Genomic DNA, 17,302 nt, shown 5'->3' with positions numbered 1-17,302 from the left:
ATTGGTTAAAATCATTGGTCATTGATTTAAAATGGTTATTTTCTTACTCTGTATTAAGAAGAATTCAATATTTACTTTCATATTTAATTCAGCTGCAAAGACATTTCATTGGACAATTTGTTTTACATTTATTTACACCTTGTTGACCAATTTATGTATGGCATGCACACTAAAATACGTTTCTTAAACTGATGGTTTTTCAAGTAACTTAAGAGAATGTTACTTCAGTCATGTTGTTGTGCTTGTGTTTAAGTTGGCTAGTTACACATAAAAAAAAAAAAAAATCGAAATCGTGAATCGGTCACATTTTATGAAAAAACCTAGATTTTTATTTTTTGTCATATCGCCCAGCCCTAGTTACAACCAACTACATGTTGTGTAGTGTTACATGTTTGTGTTCATAGTGTGGTGATGACTCTTTATAATGAAACAAATTGTAGCACTGCCATATTTTCTCTTCTTCTCTACTTGATCTTCTCGGCTGTGTTTAAAGAATCAGTGGATGGGCGTGAAAGCAAAGTTGTGGCAACGGACCCCACAGTGAAACAGGCCACACCAGTCAGTGCAGCCAGCATGTCAGCCTTCGACCCATTAAAAAACCAGGATGAGGTCAACAAGAATGTCATCTCTGCTTTCGGCCTGAGTGAGGACCAGACCCAAGGTATCGGACACTATCCAACTTCAGAAATAGAAGACGCTCTCTTAAATATTCTGTTTCTGTGTATAATCGGTCATATAAAGGTGTTCATACCTTCATTGCATGTCTGTTTCCCCCTGTGCTGTCTGAGCAGCTCCGCCAGTGGTTGCACAAGAGGAGCGCTCAGGGACCCCTGATAGCATCACCTCCTCCTCATCTGCAGCCCCTCAACCAGGAGTGCCTCCCCAACAACAGGCTCCATATGCTGGAGTACAGCAGGGACCCCCAGCTGGCATGGATGGTGAGGCACATGCACACACAACTGCTGTTTCCAAAAGAGCTTCATATACATGTCATTTTTATCACAAATATACTCAAACGTACACACTAAGTCAGGGATGTGTTTATATCAGGAGAAAGGCACGGTGTTATATGACCAGAGGGAGCCAGGCACCCTGCAGCATGGCTGGTTAAACAATCCCAGTTCCTTTTACAGTGTTGTGGTTGTGTTTCCAACATCACCGCCTGACTAAAATGGGACTCCCTGTTGAGGAGTTGAATTTGTTGCCAAAAAAACTCACCTGTCCATGCTTTTTGTTTTTTTAGGACCAGTTCTTCCTGAGATTTTATAAAAGTAGGAAGCCTAGAAGTACATCTCATGGTAACTTGGTATTGTTTGAGTTCATATTTTAAACATTCTGCAATAGCAGTGTTGGTTCTTACACATTACTCCCCCCTCAAGTTCAGAATCAGAATCAGCTTTATTGGCCAGGTGCGACGGACACACAAGGAATTTGACTCTGGTACATCGGCTCTCAATGTGCAAAACAGTAAACCAGTATAAGGCTGTGTAATATAACAAAATAGCAGTGTTAACATCAACAAACAATGCAGACAACAAAGGAATGTTCATTGAAATGAGATAAATAGGGATAAAAACAGAGTACTTAAGAACTAGAGACCTGTACAAATCTGTATAATCTGTACGAGGTATATTTACAGGTATTGCACTGAGGGTTATTGTCCAATCATACTGTCGTTGGTTAAGTGTTCATCAGAGCGACAGCCTGGGGAAGAAACTGTCCCTGTGCCTGGTTGTCTTGGTGCACAGTGACCTGTAATGCTGTCCAGAGGGGAGGAGTTCAAACAGATTGTGTCTGAGGTGTGAGGGGTCTGCAGTGATCCTCTCCGCCCTCCTTTTGACCCGTGCGGTGTACAGGTCCTCCATGGAGGCAGTTTTGTGTCACAGTAGTTTTTGTCCAACATCTGTACTTGCTTTTCTTAATAATTAGAATACAGACAGTATTGCTTGCTTTTCTGTTAGTGATCCTTAGTTGATTAGATTAAGTGAAATGTTGAACATTGTTTTGATGAGTAGAGAAAATGAAGAAGATGCAGGAAGTAATTTTAATCAGAAGAACAAAGTGAGGGTAGTACATAGGATGAACATGGAGTATCTCTGTGACCTGCTCTGCATTGACAGATGTTTGCAGTCTACAGTTTACTGCACGTGCCGTCGGCTTGTTGCCGAACCTGTTCGACTGTTGAAGCAGAAGTTTTCATTGGATGAGAAGTTATTCTCGAGTCTCACCACAGTCCTAATTAGCAGTGTGAGCCAGACTATTCATGGGACTATCTCATCACAGCTCCCCGGTGTACTATCATTAACCCAAACCTGTTGGATATAAACCCTAGGCCTAGATACATAACAAAGGACCAGACAGTATGTTGGCAAACCAAACATTATTTAATTTTCCCAAAACGGTCGGGGGGTGGGTGGGGGGGTGTCCTATGCCAAAACTTCTCACTTACCATGAGGGAATACTTTGGCTTGTCTCCCTTTCACTAATGAAAAAAGGCCTAAGCAGCTGCAGATGGAGTTTGTATTGTTTACCACATGGCAGTGAGAGGACTGGATTGTTTTCAGCTTGTGGTTTGGCCCAGATGAACGTGGAGACCACTGGTGCTAAAAGACCTCATGTTGCACGCTGTAAGAGCCATAATATGCTCTGAGGGCAGTGAGCACACCTGCAACATTTAACTGGTGTTGTGCGGTTTCCCTAGTTAGAGTAGCACTGCAGGGCCAGTCCATAGGGTTCAGCAAGTTTAGTTAGTCCAGAAGAAAGACCTAGTTGCACACACAGCCAGCTTAACAGAAAGAAGGTTGTTTTTTTTTCTTTTTCTCCATAACACAAGCATGGGGAAATGGCCAAACAAGGATATCATCATGGAGGTCTGACAGTCAGTTTAAGCTCTGCGGGGGTAAAACATTAGCAGCCTGGCTTAACGTAACCGTAGGGAATAACATGCATGTTTTTTGCTTAATTGTGATGCGGATAATAGTTTCAAGTTGCTCATACTGTATCAGTGTTCTACTATGTCTCTCTTGCTTGGTTTTGCACAAGTTTTATTGTATAAAACTTTTTTAAATTATGCATGGTTAGGAGGGAAATAAATAGGTCAACAGTCAACTTCAGGATTCATATTCTCCTGGTGTATCTTGGATGCATGTCAGCTTTTGAACCAGTACCTTCAGTATTTGGATCAAGTAGTAGTAACATTATCCTTTTTTAATAATTATCTTAAATACCATCTGATTTGTCTTCAAGTAAAAACCATCATCTTTGAAACAGCACAAGTGAGATGGAGCTCATCTGATGAGCTGTGGGGGTATATCAGACAAGGCTTGGCAATCATGTACTAGATGTAGGATGCTAGATGTGAGGTTTAAACAGGCTGACACGTGTTAGTGTTGGACGGAGACTAAACTGAAGCCCCTGTGTGGGTAGCGAGCTTTCCTGTTAGATCCAGTAGAATATTGTGTATTGACCTCCCTGTGGAGGGACATGAGTGCAAAGATAATACTCCCACACAATTCAGTGAAGTATTTTTACTGCACATATTAGCAGCTCTGACTAGTTACTGTACCATCCTGTTTGTCCAGTTTGCCCTCTCTCCATATCGTTCCTCCCTCTGTTTCCTTTCGTCTCTTTTCTGACTTCCAACCCTTCAGAGAGGTGGCACACAAAGACCTTAAACTCAGTCTGCCCAGCCTCGTCCCCCACTTGACCCTGTCCTCATTTTTTGTCTTCGCATTAAGCCAGTTGTTGCAAGAGATGTATAAACTGGATGCCGGTTGAGCACGTGACCCTTTGAAAGGTAGCCTTTTAATACAAGCTTGGGTTACTTGCTACAATAAGAATGCTGCAAACAAGCTCCATAAGCAGTTGGCAAAAATTTTAACCTTTGGTAGTAATTGAATTTGTGAACATGTGCATATGTAGCAATGACTCAGACATTTTCACAAGGCTCTTTATCAGAGGGGCAGACGTGTTTGGTGCCAATTGTTTATTTTGAAAATAGGGCCGTGTTCTCATGACTCTTTGTTAAGGCATGCCTAGTGGTCAGCAGAACTGCAGCCAAACTCTGTTCCAGTGAACATCACTCTCCCTGTGCTACACTGCCTTCAGTGAGCCTGATTGTCCAGGATAGACGGCCTCTTAGCTGTGCTGGTCAGGCCAGTGGTCTTTCCATCACTCTTACATAATACTCATGATGGTTTGCAGACTGAGGAGAGCAGGGAAGAAGCCAATTTTGCAAACGCCTCTTCACACAGTGAAGAGCATGTTGCTGACGTTAGAGATGCTGTCAGTGAGAGAACAGGTTGTTGCCAAAACATTTCATTGCTTATATCACACCACCACCAAAGAGCTATGCTGTTTCTAGCTTAAAACTTTAGTTGTTTAGACTGCAAGTACATTAAGCCATAGCTGCTTGGACTATAGTGCAGTTATATTAATTTAAATGTACAAACATACAGTAGTATGCTTTCTTGTATTGAGTGTTGTGACTTATGAGCCACTGGATTCAAAGTATTAGGAGGAAGTTATTTCTGAGTGAACTGAAGTTCTGACAGTATAGAAGAATTTTAGTTCATAGTGTCCTTACAGCTGTGCTATGTTTAAAGAATTGTAAAGTATGACAACATCAGCTCTCCCAAAGGGTGGAACATCAGCGCCAGTTTTCCCAGCGTTTGCATAACCAGTGTGAACCTTGGTGTGACCCTCCTTCATTATGCCGTCGCTCTTTGTGCTTTCCATGTAATCACTCACACATGTGTGCCAAGCCTGAGATTTGGGAGCATGACCCTGTTATGGGAGACCAGTAGTTTGCCAAGCCTTTGCATGTTTTTGCTAAACAGCCATTAAGTGGAAAACTTGATAAATTATAATAAGTGAAATAAGTGTAGCATCACTGTCAAACAAGGTCTTTTCATTTGCCGTGCTGTTTAGCTGCAACTGTTTAACATGGCTTCTTTGGGATATTTAGAGGTCTTAATACTGTTTAAGGCACATCGCTGTGATGACTGTAGAGATGGTGACTCTCCTGGACATGCAGCCACTGACATGCACCGTATGGTGCTGCAGAGGTCAGCCTCTTATCCCGATGCAGGATGCGTGTGATAGCCACCGTGTAAGAAAGACTGGCTCCTTCTTTGTGTGTTTTACATTTACTCAGGGCATTCATGCTCTGCTCAAGCTCACAGTTCTTATTGTAATGTGCCAAAGAGATTTCTTTGGGTTGTGTGGTGGTGTTCTGTCCAGTTGCACTGAAGATGCAGACATGATTTACACTTCGTGTCTTGGATTGCGGATCCGAAAAAGTGTCAGTCCAACCAAGTAGTATTTAAAATAGATTTCCTTTGATCGCAATTTTGCCAGATGTTGAGAATGTTAAAGGCTGTTTGTGTTTATCTGATCTGTGATCAGTTTAACGAGCAAGAGTGAAAGTCTTATGAAAATGATGCAGCTGTTTCTTTTGTAGATATTTTTTTAGTTAGCTGTTTAATTGCTCATTCTTGTTTGTAACTGAACATCTTGTATGCAGAAGTGATTCTTTTGGTAGTATGTGCACTACTACCACCCTCTGGTGTGGAGTAGGACTTGATTTGCCTCTAACCTGAGAAAAGCAAGGTGGATAATCAGACCAGTGGAGACTCAAATGTTGCCAAGTGTAAATGAGTGATTTTCTTTCTGGACAAGTGACATTTGAAATAAGCGCACATAGGGCCACAGTGGTGAATATCTGATATCTTCAGCTATCAGTGTACTGATAATGCTTGGTCTTGTCTCTTCAGGTCAGGTGTACCAGCAGTACCAGACTCCAGGTGCATACCCACCTCAGCAACCAGCTGCCCCACCACAGCAGCAGTATGGCATGCAGTACCCTGGTAAGAAGAACAAAGGTAGTTGCTGTGTTGTGAAATCAGGTGGATGTATTCTAATTTGCAGTGATTTAAAAAGACCCCTCTCTTCCTCTGTCTCTCAGCAGGATACACCTCTCAGCCTGGAGCCCCTCAGCCTGGCCCACCACAGCAGCAGCAGCAGTTTCAGAACTATACTCCTCCATCTTCCCAGGCTCCAGCCCCAGGTCCAGCTCAAGCCCCGGGCTTCCAGGGTGGCCAGCAACAGCCCCATCCACCTCAGGGAGCCCAGCAGTATCCACCAGGAGCCTTTGCTCCCCAAACCTATACCTCCCAGGCCTCCCAGCCTGTCAACTACAACCTGCCGCCCAGCTCCCAGCCTGGTTCAGCGTACCAGCCCCGCCCAGGATACACCCCACCTTCAGGCACCACTGTCACCCCTCCACCAGGAGCTGCTAACCCGTATGCCCGCAACCGCCCCCACTATGGTCAGGGCTACACTCAGGCGGGCCCTGGATATCGGTAAAAAACAAACAAAAAAGAGGATAGTGGATGTTACTGATCCTCACACACCTGCATACCTGTACCTTATATGTGGCTCCAGCTGTTTGGAGCTGGTGCAGGAAACATGGTTTACTGCTCTGCAGCCCCGTCCCCTCATACAAATATCAGTCTGAAGCAACCACCCACCCCTAGTCTGATGGTGTTTATATGCTGTCTCCAACACATCACTCTGTTCTGGCCCTGCTGTAGGTTTCCCTTGTATTAATTTACTTCTCTTCTCCTGTGTGCTCTGCTTCTTGTGTCCGTCATTGTGAACAGTTTGCACAAACTGTTTATCATGGTAGCTCATCATTTTGCATTTGTCACATGACAAACATCTCAGCCGACTGTGTTGAGTTTACCGTGCATAGATGCATTTAAAAGACACTATCCAAATGAAAAGTTACCCCTATGTCGTTTTTGTACTTGATCAGTTTCATCACCATGTTGGTATTAATGTCGATAAACTGCCCCATGTTGGGAACACTAGCTGGTGTAGTTCTGTCATGAAGGTTTCTTCTGTTTATTTAATCACATCCAGTTAAAGGATAAGACCAGTCATAATCTATATTAACAGTATTTAACACTCCTCATACAGAGACTGAAACAAAATGTTTTGCCTCTGCATTCATTTGTCTGCCCTAGGGACCTCCACCGTTGTTCAAAATGATTAAAAGCACAGTGAAACACACCACTGCACTAATTGACATTTCTTCATTATGAAACATGAGACCCACATTTTTATTTTAATGTTGCTCTAAAGACTCGAAGCAAGAGTCAAGGACCCATGCACAGGATCTTTGGATATTCTTCGGGTCTGGTGTTTCGTAATGAGGAACTGTCACACAGTGCAGTGGTGTCTTTCTCCGATGGTTTTTGAACAATGTAGGTCTATGGCCCAGATGAATAAGATAATCCAGGACTTAAGTACTGACTGACATCAACAGGGAGTAGAGACAATTCATTGTTGGTTCTAGTCTCTGAATGGGGAGAGTTAAAAATACTGTTAAATGATGCACCTAACCTTTTAATCTTGCTAATCCTCTGTCACTGGGTTTTACTAATATCAAATTAAAGTCCACCTCAAAGTGAGTTTAGTTGTGTATGTAAAAACTAACTTTTTGTTGAACTTAATAAAATGATCAGGACCCAGCTGGAATCCTCTTTGTTTTGTGTCGCTTTGGCCCTGTGTTGTCTCTCTCAAAACACTTTTTCTGAATTCATGTCTGTTAAGTTTGGCTTCTCTGTTCCCCCTCTCCTCCACCCAGATCTGGAAAACTGTGGTAATGCTGGCACCATATTCCTATGTTGTTTTCCTGCCTGTGGGTTGTGGTTGGCTCAGACATGTGGCATGTGAGATGTCCAACTCTCTCACTAAGTAAGAGGATACAATTGCATAGGATTTATTAAAAATAATTTAGAAGTGTTTATTTTCCACTTAGTCTGTGCCAAACTGAAGTTACTCTTTTACATGTTTGTCCATTGTAAATGCACTGCAATATTTAGTACAGTTAGCACAGCATTACCACGACTTGATAAATCCCTAAAGTCTTTGGCTATAGCAGAATTCTGTATTACATCCAGTTCAGATCAGAGCTCAAGCACAAAAACAGTGCTAGAACTTTGCACGATTAGATAACCCTCCTACTGATCACTAGTGTACTATACACAGTAGTTTCATCATTGCTCTTGACACAAAGGAAAATTAACTGGCAACAATTTTAATGTATCAGTTGAAATCTATGGACTTAATGAAATAGTTATTTCATCCAACTAATATTTCCCAAAATGTCAAACTTTTTGGGTTTTTTTTTTTTACCCCAAAAGGAACTGAAATGGAAATATCAGTAAAGGCAAAATTTATTTCTGAAATCATGGCGCATCAAAAACTGCAGTCATGGCAGATGTGGTAATTTTCCTATATAAAGCTTTTATTTCCACTTTGCAGTAAGTTTGACTATAAAAAAACAAATTAGTCATTTGCTGATGGTATTTCCACACTGAAGCTCAGTTTATTTTTCTCTCTATATATTTTAAATTCTTATATAAAATATAGGGCTGCATGGGTATTAAAAATAAAATTCTTTTGTTTTCCAAGTGGCCCCTTAGAAGCTCTGGGTTCAACCTTTGACTTTCTAACGACAATCAGGCTCAAGCTACTTTATCTGAAAAGTGTCAAACTGTCCATGAACCCTGGAATACGAACTGTATTTCACACCATATACATATACGAACAAAAGTTTAATACTGTGTAAACTACAACTGTTAATAGTCCCTTAGAGTCGGCAGGTCAGTTCTGCATATCTGTGCGTACTTGAACTTTACATCATACAAATGTACATCCAAATATGACTGGCACTTTTCTGTATACAAATGGCCAATATATTGGCTCCTTGACATGGAAATATTGGGTTTGTTTTTTTTTTAAACCTTAGATCAAAAACGAGATATTCAATAACAATTACTTGATAAATAATATCATACACATTATTACACTTTGGGAGCCAGCTTCCCAACATTTTCTTGTTCTTCTCTTTTATGTTCAACATTTAGTTTCACTCAAACTCCTGCATTCTTTCGTCCGATGTGACATTTCTGATAAATAGAGCAATTAAGACCAAAGTTAAAAATGCAAACAAGAGAGTTGTGACACATAATAATCCTATAAAAGGTTCACACCTGGGAGAGTAGGCCGAGTTCAGGCAGACACATCTACAGTGTTCATGGTAACATAAAAGAAAAGCCCTCCCTTCAGGCCTAGACAGGCACCTTCTCCCTCACCACCAAGGTGGTCATCCTCCTGGACAGCTCTGTAGGGTCTTACCACTTCCCAGGTATGGGTATGCCGCACTCATACCAGCCTACGTAGGTAACATGTGACTTTCCTCCAATTTCTCCAAAGTTGACGGGTTCCTGTCTCAGTGCTCTGAAGTATCCTAAAACACAGACAGAGACAGTATTGCAGTTTTATTAATTTCTTTACTTAGACCTAGTCTGATTGATTGCTTTTCCAAGAAGACTTGTGTAAAAGTATATACATGCAATTTAAATAAGGACACAGAGAAAAGTCACACACAAGTTACTGCAAATACTAAAGTAGTAAAACGTGTCTCATAAAATGATTTAAGTTTCAGTTTTTGTAGTTCATTCCACTTGCAGGGAGCCCAGTACCTGAAACCAGTCTGAACATGTGGCACAGCTGATGTTAAAGTATCCTGTGACCTAACATTGTAAGTACTGTGTTTGTACGAGACCTCTGAGCAGAGGTAATGAAGCGTCATAGATGAACATACAATCCAGTTCCCTTCTAACCATCCCACCTATACATATGAGACAACAGTGAGTGAGGAATTTATCATCTGTCATTGTACTGTGATACACAGTCAAGGCTTTAAGCTGGAGGGAGAAGTATGCAAATACACAATATCCCCATCACAAAGTCCAATTTTGCCCTTCTGTTAGTCTGCTGATCTTTAAGGGAGTCTAGTGTCCAGCTACTAAAGCAACAATTTCAATTTGAGAACCTGAACAGTGTATAGGGAGAGTAGGCTGGACTCTTAACTGACCGTGAGAATAGCATACACTGTTTTGTCAGAATATAAAACAAGATTTTGTTCAACTAGAGAAATCTAAGATGTATCAAAAGCTGACTGGTGATTTACAATGGCCAGATTAAGAAAAGGGCTCACAGAGATAGTGCCATTACCATATATTAATTGGTTTAATGGGTTGGCTGTGAAGGACAAGAATAGCGTATTGTCGGTGTGTTCAAAGATAACTGGAGTCCACAAGGAGACTTCTATTCTCTTTGGGAGAAACAGGTGGTTCAGAAGGATAAAGGAATTATCAGCCAGTCTGGCCATGTTTTGTCCAGTGAACTCACTATGATGACCTCTTGCTGCAGTTACAATGCACCTTTCAGCAAAGCTAACCGCTTTTCAAAGTCTTTTATTGCTTCTGCTATTAAACACTGATAGCACTCATTTTAAATTTTAGTTCTAGATGTCACATTATTTATTATTATTTATTATTGTGTGATTATTATAATATGAGGATTTATCTGATTTACTTTATTACTGATCATTGTTTCTCCTACTGACCCATATATGTTGACCTGTGGCTAGATCTTGTCTATGTGTTTGCATGTATGGGCTGCATAAGCTGCAAATGAATTGGGATCAATAAAGTAGTTTGAATATTACAATTTTGAGTGGCAGAGAGAATACTGTTTATGTACATATATGGCGAACGTAAAGGTATAAGTATAGAACCTTGTGGGACCTTGTGAAACTTCATGACTTTTCTCAGCATTAAATGGATTCTCCATCTAGTCCTAAAACGGATAGCTTTTGTAGTAAAATATTATGATCAACAAATTAAATTCCTTAGACAGTTGTTTGCAGCACAGGTCAGGTGAAGACTGTGCACAGCATTAACAACGTCATTAAGTATTACACACATAATTTAGCTGTTTTGCTATGGTGTGATCTAGTAACAGTCCGCATAAAGAAAGATATGAAATGATTGTGTTACTAGTCAAGACAAACCAAAATACCTTGTTTGCTTGGTAGCTGTTCTGCAAACAACTGGGTGCCGGTCCGTCCATCTAGGAAAGAGTCAACAAACTGACAGTGGTCCTCACCGTACCCCGTCTGGTCACCGATGTTGTAGAATTTTCCTACAGAGATGTAAATGACAGAAACCGGAGTATTTGTCTATTAAAAATCATGTGATCAGTCTCCAAATTTAGCATCAGATTAATTTATAGTACAAACATATGCCAAGAATCGTCATTCTATGTTGGATTAAAAATTAAACTTAATTTTTAATGCTTAAGCCAATACAGATGAGAAGTCTTCAGTGCGCTCACAAAATGGAAATTTGAACCACCTTGTAATGGAATTACAGATTCCATGACAACCGGAAAACTCCGTCTACTGATGAAGATCATATAGTACAGTTAAAAGCTCCAGAGTAGCTACTAAATAGTGTTGAATTTATTTTGTCACATTCTTCACAGCTTCTCTCTGGGTAAGGCCAATATTAACCCTTTAGACACACAAAACCATTTGGATATTGATGTCAAAACTGTACTCGCATCCAACTAAAACAAAGACATTTCTGACTATCTGGCATTTTGAAGATGCAATACGTTTCCCACAGTCATTTGTAATTCAGCTCCTGAGGACCCCAAGTCTAAGCAGCTACTTGCTTGGTTTCAATGTAATTACCTTTGAGCGAGTCACTCAGGTAGATCTTGTATCTCAGGGAGTTGCAGATCTGGACCCCTACATACTTTCGGTACCAAGTTCTCTTCACATACTGTTTTCCATTGCATTCAGAGTAGGCATCGGCTTTAAATGGGAACTGAGTCCAGATGGCATCTTTGCCTGTGAGGAAATCATTAGAAGCAAAGGCTTAATATACTGTCTCCTCACGAGATCCACAGCCAGAGAGGGTTCAACATTTAAAACAGCTAAACTTTGCTGGAAAATAGAAATAAGAGAAAGAACAATATCTACCTGAAACATATTCACTAACCCGTGGATCCGCTACAAATGTGAGAGAAAGTTGCAGTGAATAACGTCGTCAAGACAATTTAGCATTAATACACAGTCATGAGACATCTTGAATCGCTGTGCTAGACAAACCCAGACTTGTTTTAGAATTTCTCAAAGTATTTACAATGGGTAAGCTCCAAAAGGCTTTAACTGCATAAAGAGGCCAATTAAGCAAAGTATTCCCTTCTCAGTCATCATGAGTATAAAAACATCATTAGATCAACTCAGGGCCACACTTCAGCTGCTTTACAACTGGTGTACATTTAACTGTGTTAAGAACGCTCTGATCACAAGATGGACGATAAGCCTCTGGTGGCAATGAGTCTCAGAGGACATCTGGGCAGCTGACAAAACCCTCGAGTCTTGATCATTCAGATCCCAGTGCCATGTTGAAATCATTACACCAACAACTCCCTAAGGCCCACCTTCTGATTCAAAGTAGTGCTAATCGCTGCCTGATAGAAATTTATACAATGGCATTAAAGTAGAACTAATCGGTCTCTTCTGTCAGAGGAAACACATCAGGGTTTATCATCTGCTAATACGATTTTAGTCGATGATGTGGCTTGTGAAACTTGCCTGATTCTGTGCTAAAAGACACAGGATCACTTGAGGGTCCTGTTCCCAGCTCATTCTTTGGTGTTACTGTGAATTCATAACTGAAATAAAAACATATTCAAAACAACAACATTTGAGTCCCTAAAAAAGGGAAATAAAAGGTATAAAACAAACTTTTCAACCTGAATTCTTCCCATCTCCAGAACTGGGACACACATTTTCATTCCTTTGATGGCTAAGAACGGATCTCACACACGCACACACAGCTAATGGTTATTCCATGTGCTGCGTTCAGATGGCCTGGCAATCACTGGGCCGGCAAACCCAGCTCAGGGGAGGATTCTGGTGACTTCTGGGACTCCAGATGCTGAGGTCTCAGTGACCTACTCCACCCAGATTTCTTCAGGTTTGGACATTTTGTATGTGCAAAACCAAATGTGCATGAGCAAGAATGAAAATGAATTTAAAAACCAGCATATTCTAGCTCATCAGTGTCATTTGATACTATCTTGTAATACTAATGTAAAGTAGCCAGAGGTTCAAGCATACATTATTCTTAATCTAAAGGTTTATATAGGCAACTTCATAGTAATATAAACCTGGTTGTTGTTCCCAAGGTGTGCATGTTCAGAATCCTTGATCAACTAAAGGAAAAATCTCTAAATGCAGCACTGCCTGTGAATCCATGACATGATTTGCTTGTCAAAATAGTGTCTAAGTCAAGTACCTGCTCTCTGGTTTGAGATTCTCCACAGCTGTGTGGGTCTGATTGGTGGTCAGAATGGACACCTCCTGCCCATTCGGTCCTTCAGTGGTGGATAAAACTTCATACTCTGTCAAATGAGCCAGAACATCAGTGTGCTTTTGAAAACAAAATTTCATATTTCAACTTTCAGCAGTTACAAATTACACAGTCCAATTCAAAATGTACTTTTCAACAGGGTGAGAGATGGGAGATCTTAAAGCAGGATACAAGGTTCAGGCTTGAGATGTGGCATTGAAAGGCCTCTAAACAATCAAACATGATTTACATCGCCTGTTCCCACCTCCAAGTGGCAATAGCATTAGTACTGTATTAATATTACTGGGAAAAACATTCCTCTCTATAATTTGCTTGTGTTACTGCAGATACAACATTAGACATATATATATGCATATCGCTGAGCTGTAAACCTCTTTGACTGTGCTGCAACGCCACCAAAAACCATAGGCTCTGTGGGCTCTACATTCCGTATAGATACATTAATTCTGAAGCCAGCTGTTACTGCTGCACTACGTGAATGCCACAACTGCCAACTGTCATGTGATGTAGTTTCAGAGAGAGTGCACGAGGGACAAGAAGAGGAGATACTACTCAAGTCTGTTTTGATTCTCATCTTGCCCTTGAAAGTCGAAAATTAAAGGGAGAAGTTACTTAATGCAGGTTTAAAAATGTATTTGAGTTCTCAGAATTCTGATGTTTAATCTCAGCATTCTGAGATTAAAGTCAGAACTCAAATCAATTTTTTTTACAGTGACCCTAATCCATTTCTGTACAAACTGCACACTGAAAGGATGGTCATTAATTAAAGGGACAGATAAAGAGTGTGATCAACACCAGAGAAAGAGATTTTTCAAACCTGGAAACTCAAACCCTGTTGATACAAGTTGCTTATTATTTATTTATAAAGCTATATTATCCTAATTAGCCACAAATTACAACATTATTACATCATTACTAAATTACAATGCACCTATGGCTGATGAGTGGTTCTGTTTACATTTGTACATCAACAAGATGGCTGGGTGAAAATGGGGCTTTTAAAATCTAATAATTTGCCACCCATGTAAGATTTTTTTCCAAGAGAATTACTGTGGTGCTCTTTTTAAAAAATAAAACTGGACTTGTAAGCAGATATTACACGGTCAAGCCATCCCAATGCAGCTTCGTACCCTGAAAGCTCTTTGACACAAGATTATGAAGCCAAGGGCGCACGTAAATCTGTGTTATAGTATGCTATACATGTCGTTCAGTTGAATTAACTGTACCTCTGGTTTCGTTGTCAGATTTCTGCCAGTCAAGAATGACAAAAGATGGGCAGCCCTCCACAGTAACTACAGTGAGGTTGGAGGGTGGTATGCGGGGAGGACCAGTCACATTCAGATCACTGCCCTCCTCATCAGGAAAGTAAGTAAGGGAGGAGGTGATAGAGCACGGTTCATCTGGTTTCTTATCTGTTTTGTAGATCACATGGGGAGCTGCAGGCAAGAACAAAAAAACAGCAGTTATTCATTTAGACAAGCTAAAATCTTGCTTATTCATGTAGTATTACTAAGCAGCTCTGCTATAGAACAGATGATGTGGTGATGAAGGCTTTGAACCTGCACTGGACTTGTAAAATTGATTATTTCTTACCTACAAAACGCTTCTTGCCCGTTATGTCTACCTCTGACGCAGGCATGCGCCTGAATATGGAAGAGTTTTCAAACATGTCGAAACGGCTGCCTGCAAAGGAAACAGGACAGGAGAGTTGGGCTTAGTTTGATGTTCCACCAGTCCCTGGCAGCTCTCTCTGTCCTCGCTTTTATAGTTCTGGCCCAGGTCAATGACCAGCCAGCCCAGTACATGCTCTGGCCTGCACTCAGGATCTTTGTTTGCCTCTTGATATTAAAAATATTTGCCTGTTTTCGCTCATTTTCACCTGCAGTATATCCTAATTATTAGCAAATGTACATGGATCGATGCATACTTTCCAGAGTGGTGGAAGAAGTTCTCAGATCCTTTATGTAAAAATAGCAATACAACAGTGTAAACATACTCTGTTGCAAGTACAAGTCCTCAAAATGTTACTTAAGCACAAGGTATTAGCATGAAAACATAGTACTAAAAGTACTCATAGTGCAAAATGGCATATTTAACATTAATGTATATCATATTAACGAATTATAATTACTAATGCATTATTGTGATCATCACATTTAATGTTGGAGCTGGCAAAGATGGAGCTAGTTTTAACAATGAAATATATGTGCTTATAATTTGAAATACTTCACATACTCCTGGGTATCGTGAATTTTCCACAGGAGAGCAATAGTCTTACAATTATTCTGTAATTTCCGTATTAATCTGGTTCTGAAAAATAACTATTTATAAAATAAATGTAGTAGTGGGGTAAAAAGTACAATATTTGCCTCTAAAATATAGTGAAGTCAAAGTATGAAGTAGCACAAAATGAAAATACTTAAGTACAGATAACTCAAAATTGTACTCAAGTACAGTACTTGAGTAAATGTACTTAGTTACTTTCCACCACTGCTTTTATACATAGATTTTCCAATCACATATTTTCTATTGTTAGCTTTGCATCCAGGTGTGTTGTTACTTATACTGTTTAGTGCCGGGGCATAGGTGCTTGTCTGCTGTCGGCGTTCTTGCTTGGGCTTGGCTGTGACCAGAGGGAATGGCTTCAAGATGGACTCATTTTCTCCTTGTTTGAGGTCCATGGGTTTATCTGAGGACAAGGAGGAACAGGAGGAGGAGGAGAGATCAGTTCTTCACCCTCAGCATCTGACTCGCAGTCAAACACAATCGTGATCCATCTGGCCATCTTCACCGAGTATCTCAGTGGCCCTTTCCTGGCCCCTGAGAGATCAGACACTGCTTGCTGAGTCATATCTCTTGTACTCTTTAGGAGGGAAAGGTCTGCCAGAATACATCTGCTGGGACATGGATGCCAAGATGCTCAGAGCCATTCACCTATTCACACACAGATAGGCTCGCGCAAGTAAGTCCTTATGTGAAAACAGTCCAGAAAAAAGCCTTAGCAACAAGCCACTGCAATGAGTTGTACTGTTAGGGTAAATGCTGTTTTGTGCATTAGGACATATTGTAAATTTCATTGCAAGCTGTTCTGAGAAATTTGCAGAGAAGATGGTGGTTTTCAAACTGTGCTGAGCATAGGAAGCATTGCAGCAGCAAATTATTTGACCTTATGGAAAAAATTCTAGTGGAACTCAAGCTGAATAAATCAGATTCACGTGGGACTAATAAACAAAAAGTGGTTTCACACTGGCAAAACAATAAAGACTGGGTTCAGCGAGCTTCACCCAGACAATGAAATAGCATGTAAAAAACAAAACAGACTGATTTTTGACAGGAAGAAAGAGGAAAACAAGTGATGTTCTTGAGCAATTAAATCAAAGAAGTTAAGAAAATGCAATGTTTTAATTTAAGGTTCATTGTCAATGTAGAAGAAGAGCCTTTTGTTCTTTGTTTCCTCAAACTCTGGAAACTTTCTCCAAAGTGCTAAACAGTTTGGTAAATCCTCTTATTTGCCAAATGGTAGATTAGAAGACTGAAACTACTCTCACAATAAATATAAGGCTACAAACAGCAGTTAACTTAGCACAAACAAAACAACAAAGCGATTAGACTGTTGTGGTTTTATCTCCTATGAAGTACCACCGGTTGAATGCAGTGTCTTGTGGATTTTGTTACTGTCAGACAGAGCCAGGCTAACAGTTTCCCCCACTTCCAGCTAACCAGCTCATGAATGTAGTTTTATACTGAACAAACCAGATGAGAGTAATAGCACCAATCTTCCCATCTAACTCTTGCCAGGAAAGTGGATAAAGGTATTCCTCAAAATTTCAAGCTATTACTTTAACTAGCATATTTTCCATTTGTAAAACAGATGAATGGCTGACAAAAACTAAACAGGGTTGCAGAGGGGGTGGGGGACGAACTATTTGTCTGCATGTAAAGGGGTGAATTAAAGAAAACATTTAAGAACCGCTGGCTTAAAAAGTCAAGTCTTTCCC

General features: G+C 40.4%; 2 protein-coding genes across 7 annotated transcripts in view; one reads left to right on the top strand and one right to left on the bottom strand.

Annotated features, from left to right (window-relative positions):
* The window catches only part of tfg (trafficking from ER to golgi regulator), a 16,151-nt gene extending 8,609 nt beyond the window's left edge, over positions 1-7,542 (top strand). For 3 of the 4 annotated variants that reach the window (XM_020609307.1, XM_020609306.1, XM_020609308.1), the window contains exons 5-8: positions 494-661; positions 792-938; positions 5,775-5,867; positions 5,966-7,542. In XM_020609307.1, the coding sequence (XP_020464963.1) occupies positions 494-661; positions 792-938; positions 5,775-5,867; positions 5,966-6,366 (809 nt within the window). In that variant the 3' untranslated portion in view covers positions 6,367-7,542. The remainder of the gene's footprint in view (positions 1-493; positions 662-791; positions 939-5,774; positions 5,868-5,965) is intronic. The other variant, XM_020609309.1, reaches the window with a different exon arrangement.
* Positions 7,543-8,605: 1,063 nt separating this feature from the next.
* abi3bpa (ABI family, member 3 (NESH) binding protein a) overlaps positions 8,606-17,302 on the bottom strand; it is a 33,917-nt gene continuing 25,220 nt past the window's right edge. For all 3 annotated transcript variants that reach the window (XM_020609303.1, XM_020609304.1, XM_020609305.1), the window contains 9 exons: positions 15,871-15,993; positions 14,898-14,987; positions 14,531-14,740; positions 13,230-13,335; positions 12,524-12,603; positions 11,906-11,935; positions 11,615-11,773; positions 10,939-11,061; positions 8,606-9,319 (listed from right to left, as the gene is read on the bottom strand). In XM_020609303.1, the coding sequence (XP_020464959.1) occupies positions 9,204-9,319; positions 10,939-11,061; positions 11,615-11,773; positions 11,906-11,935; positions 12,524-12,603; positions 13,230-13,335; positions 14,531-14,740; positions 14,898-14,987; positions 15,871-15,993 (1,037 nt within the window). In that variant the 3' untranslated portion in view covers positions 8,606-9,203. The remainder of the gene's footprint in view (positions 9,320-10,938; positions 11,062-11,614; positions 11,774-11,905; positions 11,936-12,523; positions 12,604-13,229; positions 13,336-14,530; positions 14,741-14,897; positions 14,988-15,870; positions 15,994-17,302) is intronic.

Source organism: Monopterus albus, unplaced genomic scaffold (assembly GCF_001952655.1).
Source record: "Monopterus albus unplaced genomic scaffold, M_albus_1.0 scaffold99.1, whole genome shotgun sequence".
In the NCBI taxonomy this organism is placed as follows: domain Eukaryota; kingdom Metazoa; phylum Chordata; class Actinopteri; order Synbranchiformes; family Synbranchidae; genus Monopterus; species Monopterus albus.
This window is presented reverse-complemented; position numbering and strand designations above follow the sequence as displayed.